The sequence below is a fragment of the Panicum virgatum genome, chromosome 2K (assembly GCF_016808335.1).
Source record: "Panicum virgatum strain AP13 chromosome 2K, P.virgatum_v5, whole genome shotgun sequence".
NCBI lineage: Eukaryota > Viridiplantae > Streptophyta > Magnoliopsida > Poales > Poaceae > Panicum > Panicum virgatum.
The window spans coordinates 68794177-68801753 of record NC_053137.1 but is presented as its reverse complement, the minus strand read 5'-3'; the positions used below and the strand labels follow the sequence as shown (position 1 = coordinate 68801753).

At 45.7% G+C, this 7577-nt stretch overlaps 1 protein-coding gene across 2 annotated transcripts; it reads left to right on the top strand.

Moving 5' to 3' along the window:
• The first annotated feature begins 5800 nt into the window (after positions 1 to 5800).
• Positions 5801 to 7096, top strand: LOC120694946. 2 transcript variants are annotated; one of them, XM_039978284.1, is made up of 2 exons: positions 5801 to 6307; positions 6458 to 7096. In XM_039978284.1, the coding sequence occupies exons 1-2, from the start codon at positions 5906 to 5908 to the stop codon at positions 6485 to 6487; spliced, it is 432 nt and encodes a 143-aa protein (XP_039834218.1). In that variant the 5' UTR covers positions 5801 to 5905; the 3' UTR covers positions 6488 to 7096. The 2 variants fall into 2 exon arrangements, with proteins under 2 accessions (XP_039834218.1, XP_039834220.1); XM_039978286.1 differs by having other exon boundaries at positions 5819 to 6307; positions 6787 to 7096.
• The last annotated feature ends 481 nt before the right edge of the window (positions 7097 to 7577 follow it).

The window sequence follows — 7577 nt, the reverse complement described above, 5'->3', positions numbered from 1 at the left end:
AGCTGCAGAAGCTTCAGTGCCTCCCATGGTGGCCAACGCAGGGAGCACGAAGCCCCTGTATGTCGTGCCCTTTCTGTCCCTTTCTTCTTGGGCCAAGGTGTTAATCACATCTAAAAACCCAAGTACAAATAACACATGCTCAGCCCATCACGTACAAACCATGCACATGATTGGAGCTGATCCATTTTATTTAATCACCACACCCTATATTACTCTTCTCGTATTTCACCCACCCAAGCTCCAATTCAATTAATTCTTTTTCCTAAATTTCTCTTCTAAAATCACATACTATCTATTACTCCTGTTTTATTTCCTTTCCTTCCGAGCTCATTTTATTTTTATATGTTGTGCTTGTTTGTGTGCCATTGTACCGTTCTCGCTCGTAGCCGACGGAGTGATCGAGGAGGAGAACGCCCAGGAGTTTGGTGGACAGTACCGCAAGCCGGAGTACGCAGAGCAGTACTGTGAGCCGGAGCCCGAGAACGAGTACCGCGAGCAGGAGCTCGACTTTGTGAACGGCAAGTTCAATCCCATCCTTTGATGCATGTTTTGTCCCAGTTTTACAAACACAACCCATTGGGCTGTTTTGCAAAACTGCATATGTTTTGACTGCTGAAAACATGGTTGGATAGCCACCCCTTGATTTGTTATAACTATTCCTTGATCACCTAGATTAATGTCCGAATGTGATCTATTTGGATGTTAATCGCTGCTAGAACGCTTAGGACTTTAAACACGATACAACTCATTTTATAAAGGAAAAATGTGTGAGTGTGTGGGAAGGGAAAAATGTGGAATTTCGAAAGATGAGTTTAGACGGGATGGATGGCACTTCTGTGTGATTTGCCGAATGATGTGTTCGAACCTGTGTGGTTGAGCAAGGAAGGGAGATATCCATCTTGTCATAGTTAAGGACTGAGTTGGTGTGTCATCTTGCCTAACTCCACTATCGTGCAAACCACTCGACCGTTGTATGGGCAACGGCTTAGCATAAACCCCACTAGTTAGTCTGATAGCCATCAGGAGAGCTGGGAGCTATGGGTGACCAAGGAGAAGGGATAAGCTCTGTGTGACTGATGCCCCGGTTAAACCTCGGTGATAGGTCGATGACCCCTTAATGGATCCCGTGGTGGCTAGTCAGGTCTAGCTGAGGTGGGTAATGGCTTTGTTGGGATCTGCACCGACACTAAGGTGATCGTGCTGTGGTACCCCGCTTGTGGGTAAAGTTGCACACCTCTGCAGAGTTACAAATCTATTCGAATAGCCGTGCCCACGGTACTGGGCGAGTTATGGTTTGGTCACACAACTAGTGTTTCTGCTGGGAATGGATGGGTTGGCATGAGTGGTTTTGGGAAAAGTGTCTGGTAGCTGTGCCGTGTGCTACGGCGGACGAGGAGCCCGGTAGCAATTTAAAACCGGGATCCTGTGTGGATCAACCCCATACGGTGACAAAAGAATTGCTCTAAGAAAAATCTTTTCAAATAAACCCATGCATAAAATTAGCTTTTCGCAAAATAAACCCTTGCCTTATCCTTGGTTTATTCTGTGCACTATATTCTGTTTATGCCCCCTCCGTGGGTGTGGTTGGACTTGCTGAGTACGTTTGTACTCACCCCATTCTTAATTTTTACAGAGGAAGATCCAGACTTCGTTCCCGAAGACATTGAGTAGTAGTTCCGTCCTGCACCCAACCTTGCCTATGGATAGGGTCACCCGCAGGAAGTTCTGTATGGCGCAAGACTCTGATGACCCCCTCTTCGTAGTTAATATCGTTGTGTGTGTTAGTTGTTATCCTCGCGATAGTGGCGCTTCACTGCCCACTTTCGCGTAGAGTTGTACGGTGATGTACCATCTGATGTAATAAAAGTGTTATCAGCCTCCTGGGACTGATATTGTATCACTTTTAAGTCTTCTCTTATGAGGGGACGTTTCATTTTATATGATTGGTGTACTGTTCTTAGTGGTTTTTGTTTGTTGCTTTGTATGTTTGCTCGATGATTGCTTCGAGTAGAAGGATCGCTGTTTGAAGATTGAAGAATCAAGATTTTCAAGTGAGCCAGAGTTGAAGATCAGTAAGAGTAGCTTTTCGTTGGAGAAAGGCAAGTGACCCTAACCATACTTCTATCTATGCTTATTTATAAGAGTATTGTGAATTAATTGGAACATGGAGAACCACCCAAAAACACCGTACAACCACAATACTATATGGCTCTGGTCTTGGCTGATTGATTAGAGAATCTAACTTGTGACAGTCTTACCGAAAGGGTAAGAGGGGATGCATCGTTGGGTCTAGCTCTGTCCTCTTAAGTAGTGTAGACCTAGCAAAGGCGTCACTCTTATTAGGAAAGTGTTATGGCCACTTTGGCTTGAAATCTTAGCGGGTTGTCACGGGTTAGGGAATCTTTGTAAAGGTCTCTTAGCGTCCCTATGCAATCACACCTCGGAAGTGTGGTATTGTGCCTGATCAGCACATATGCGTGGTTGGGTTCAAAGTGTACAACCTCTGCAGAGTGTAAAACTGATATATCAGCCGCGCTCACGGTTAAGAGCGGCTTGGACCCTCACATGATTAATTTAACTTAAAGATGGATTTAAATCATTTTCTGGTTATTTCTTGTGGTCTTGCTGAGTACCAACCATAAGTTCACTCACCCTTGCTTACTGCTGCTCAGAAGGAGAAGATGTATAAAGTTTTCTGAAGATGTTGCTGAGTTCTAGGCATACGCAACCCCCAGTCGATTGCCTGTGAATTTGAAGTCTTCGTTTTCAGAATAAGCTGTATAACTCTGATAGTCTTTTATTTATTTTAGTTTTTCTCTTTTTTGTGATACTGTTACTGATTATTCACTTATAATGTCACTATATATATGTATGAAACTTGATCCTGGCATATATGTGGTTGCGCATTCGGTTTTGTCCTTAAAACCGAGTGTGACAATGTACATCGACATATGGCTTGCAGCTGACTAGCTAAAGTTTAGACAGTGTCTCTCGACCCACTCATTGCTATTTGTTACTTCTTTCATTCAGTTATACTAGCTATATTTTCACATGACAAAGTGGTCAAAGGAACAACTATGCCTATCAATCCACTAATCACGTTAACCATCCTACCCTCATTTCTGCAATTCCTTTTTGACGAGACTTCTCATTTTCAGTGATTATTAACTGTCGCAGCCCACGTTGAAAACCAACATACTCCATCTAGTTTTTCTCCTTCCCGAGGCACGTATGCTAGCGCCAAAGTTACCGCGTGGGGATACCGAACGGACTATTTGCAGATTCTCGAGGTAAAAGCTTAATATAGTGATCAATTCTAAATTTTTCAAGTTTAAAATATAGCTAATATCATAACTGATGCAAGGAGGTACGTCGTATCATACTAGGATAGGATATGTAGTACGGCAGGCCGTGACTCTCTTTATGTTCTTATAAGCTATTATTGGTTTCAGAAAAAGGAGCCAAGACAATCCATATCGACCTTTTTTAGCCTGCGGCGGCCATCTCTCTTCAACTCAATGCGATCATCTGCTGCATGCGGTGCGGCTTGGCCCCGCCCTCTTTCTAGTTAACTAATTATAGCTTGGCGGAGGCCACGATTTGTGTGTGTGCGTGTGTGTTTAATCTACATGTGGAGATTATTATGATTGAGATGTAGAGACGCATGCATGCTCATGACCCAAGATTATTATGACTGAGATGTGACCTTAAAATAATCATTTTAATGGCAGTACGTAATCTATAAAACCTATATAGATACTCTCCACTAAGAATTCTTTACTTTAATTTTTTTGCAACCACGTTAAAACACATCATTCTTTTTATTTCAAGCGTTAGATCTTTATTAGCATTGGCGAATAAATCCGAACATTCCCGAAAAAAAATATCTACATGTTGTGGAGATTATTATGATTGAGACGTGTATGGTCCAGTAGTTGCAATTGATTCAGGCCATGTTTAGATCTTTACCGTAAATCTTGTAAATGCAAAAAAAAACGTCACATCAAATATTTTGACACATACATGGAGTACTAAATGAAGTCTATTTATAAAACTTTTTGCATAGATGGGCTGTAAATCGCGAGACGAATCTAATGAGCCTACTTAATCCATGATTTGCAACAGTGATGCTCAGTAACCATCCGCTAATTATGAATTAATTAGCATCATTAGATTCGTCTCGCGATTTACAACCCATCTGTGTAAAAAGTTTTGTAAATAGACTTCATTTAGTACTTTAAATTAGTAAGATTCCATCAAAAAAAATTTACGTTCTATCTAAACACGGCCTGGTTGCAACCGCACAGGAGGGTTCATGTTAGCATTGCCGAATAAATTCGAACAACATATAAAATATATAGTACAGAGTAATAGTGCTTTGTGTCTCTCTGCAAATAGTGTGTGTATGGCTGTGTTTAGTTCCCCCAACTCTTCCAAATTTTCCAAACTTTCCAAACTTTCTATCACATCGAAACATTAAATATAGCAAATAACTCATGCATAGAGTACTAAATATAGATAAATAAAAAAACTAATTGCATAGTTTTGATGTACGTTGCGAGACGAATCTTTTGAACCTAGTTAGCCTATGATATGACAATATTTACCACATACAAACGAAAAGTGCTACAATGCTTTTCGCAAACACTTTTCGCATACTTTTTGCAACTAAACACAGCCTATGTGGAGTAATAGTACGGAGTAATAGTGGGACGCGGTTTTTCCGCATGCCCCTGCGGTCGCAAGGGCTATCCCGACCGTTGGGAGGCGGCAGTGCATGGAGATTCGGGAAAGTGCACAGTCTGGAGATAGAAAAGGGCTGCCCAGTCGAGCTCGTGCGCTGAGAGGCAGAAAGGAAAATGTACCGGAGTACTGTTTATCTTCTTCCCATCATCTGTTACGCACGCACACTGCAAGCTCCATTACCGCCACTCACGCGCGCTGCAGCTCGAGTTCCCCTGTGCCGCCCTCCAGCCGGCTCTAGCGCACCCCACCACGCATAGGTCGTTGCCGCACACAGCTCCGGCCATGAGCCAGAACCCTAAAGCCGCCCTCCCGCCATCCCCACCTCCTGGCCGGCCTGCCTCCCCCGAACCCCTTATTTTCTAAACCCGCCGGAGTTGGGGAACGGCCGCGGACCTGCTCACACCGGCTAAGTAGCACCGATAGGGCGAGTCGCGGGCGCAGGCAGCGCTGGTCCGCCGGTGCGGCGGCGCTCGCGCGCCAGCAGGACGACCCCGAGCACGAGCGGTGTAGCTCTGAAGGAGGTAGCTTGCAAGAGAAGAGAGAGGAATGAAAGAAGACGACGACAACCACTCTGTTCGCTGTGCTGGTGCTGGTGGCTGGTGTTAGAGTGGTGTGAGAGAAAAATATTGTTGGCTAGTTAGTGGTTGGAGGTTGGTGCTGAAATTGTGTAAGAGAAAAATACTGTTGACTGGCTAGAAATCAAACAACAAACAGAGTGAACGTTGGCGAGTTCCAACAATACTCCTGTCAGAGAGGAACCCACTCCCACCCGCCGGAACACAACGCCCCCCAATCAATGCGGGCCCACTACATCGATCAACGGCCACGATAACACTGGCGACCACATGTGCATGTGGTTTGGTGTTTTCGAGTAATAGTGGCAGCTTCATATATATCGGTCGAGGTAGCGTTGTGCGCAAGATCGAGATGCAGATCAAGATCAGTTGAAAATAAGGGATAACATGGGAGATCGACCAACTGTAAGAAAACAAAATACTTGGGAGATCGCATCAAGCTAAAGACGATGATGTGGACTGCTACCTTACGCGGTAGCTGACAAGCAGTCCAATTAATGAGCAGTTTTAATTAGGTGAGCAGGCGCTCCTAGTAGCTTCGATGAACCGTCCAACAAACTCCATGAGCATTCATTATTTGATGTATGGATCGTCGTCGAGACATTAAGCAGAGTGAGAGAGCTATTATCGCGATGATGGTGTCGTGCAAGCAGGTGTCGTGCGCCGAGGACGCCGTGCAGGTCAGGCGGCGGACTCATGCCCGGAGTTGCTACGGGCCGGCGTCCGACGCCGAGTTCTTGCGCTCCATCGCCGACAAGACGCCCGGGAGGGACAGCGACGCAGCCCAGCGGAGGCGGCGCCAAGAGTACCTCAAGAGCTACGTCTTTGCCAAGGATGAGGCGGAGGCGGCCGAGGCCAGGGCCAGCCGAGGAGGTCTCGTCGACGCCGTGCTGCTCCGGCGCCGCAAGACGGACGACGACAACATGGCAGTCGGCGCAACCTGCAGCAGCAAGCAGACCGATAGATGGAAAGCGAAAGCAGGCAAGGTGCTGTCCCAGCTGCTTACTCGCCTTCTTCCCTGCGCATGCAACCCTGCTGCTGCTGCCTAGCTAGGTGGTCTATTATTTAGTTCACCGCTAATTTGTTAATTAATCTACAGCCAGCCCTTGTAATTAATATATATACTTCTCCTCCAGCTTCCTCCTTCCTCAGCGGCGAAGCTTTGAACAAATTAGAGGGTGTGCACTTAGCTTGTGGATGCATAGATCGAGTTTAGTTGCATGGAGTTTAGTCATATATTAGGGTGCGTAAATGGAGGAGTACATGTAAACACCAAGATTTCGATGCTATGTGGTGCCACATCAAAAGGTATAGACCTAATAAGTGGCACAAATTAACAAGTTCAAGTGCTAGATTTCGATTTTGCGAGTTTATGGACCTAAATGGCACCTCGGGATAATTGTTCAAGGGCCGCTGGTGTATTTAATTCGGTGTATTTTTATGATTCGGATTTTTTGTCAAATAGGAGTAAGGTTGAACCTGCAATGGTATTTGGAGGCTTGGGAGCTGCAGTGGTTAATGATTATGGCAGTGCGTGAAGGCTGAATGAAGACTTGCAGATAGTATACAACTGGATTACTTGTTCCTCTTTAGATTTGGATATGCAGTGTGACAATCCACTTAGTATATGTAACAATTGTCATCAGATTTTTTTGTTTAGCTATTGCAAACCTACCAGAGTATATATGTAATGATTTTCATTTTTTTTGTTTAGCTACATGTGTACCAGCATACCCGAGAGGCATCTATTAATCAAACTATGTCTTCCTTTGATACACTCCGTTTCAAACTTATCATATTAAAAATATTTGGAATTTTGCCAAGAGTTGTACACGAGAGCACAACCAGAACTGAATAAAAAAATAATAATTTGAACTGGAATCTCTCACTACTAAAACGTGACTCGTACGTCTCCACATATGGCTGCTGCCGGTGCCGGAGGGTGCCACCGGAAGTCCGGTTGACCCCTGGGATGGTGGCGGCGGGGAGCTCTCGGGCAGATTTGGTCGCTCGCGCCTGGATCTAGGCGGGCAGCCGCGCGTGGATGCTTCATGGCGAGGCCGCCACGCGAGTGGATCCCCTGATGCGCCGGCATGGATGCGTGGCTGCTTCCGTTCGCCAGCGTGGGTGCCTCTGGGACCGGATCCATCCGCGGCTTCCGCTCTGATCCGGATCGGACAGCTGCTTGGCGCCGCCATGGCGTCGGTGGCCGGGCTGTGTCTAGTAGTGGCGGCGGCGGTGGCTCTTGGTCGCGGC

Coding starts and splice junctions, on each gene's coding strand:
- LOC120694946 (XM_039978284.1), top strand. CDS start 5,906: ATGGATCGTCGTCGAGACATTAAGCAGAGTGAGAGAGCTATTATCGCG. Junction 6,308..6,457: donor GGAAAGCGAAAGCAGGCAAG/GTGCTGTCCCAG, acceptor CTTCTCCTCCAG/CTTCCTCCTTCCTCAGCGGC.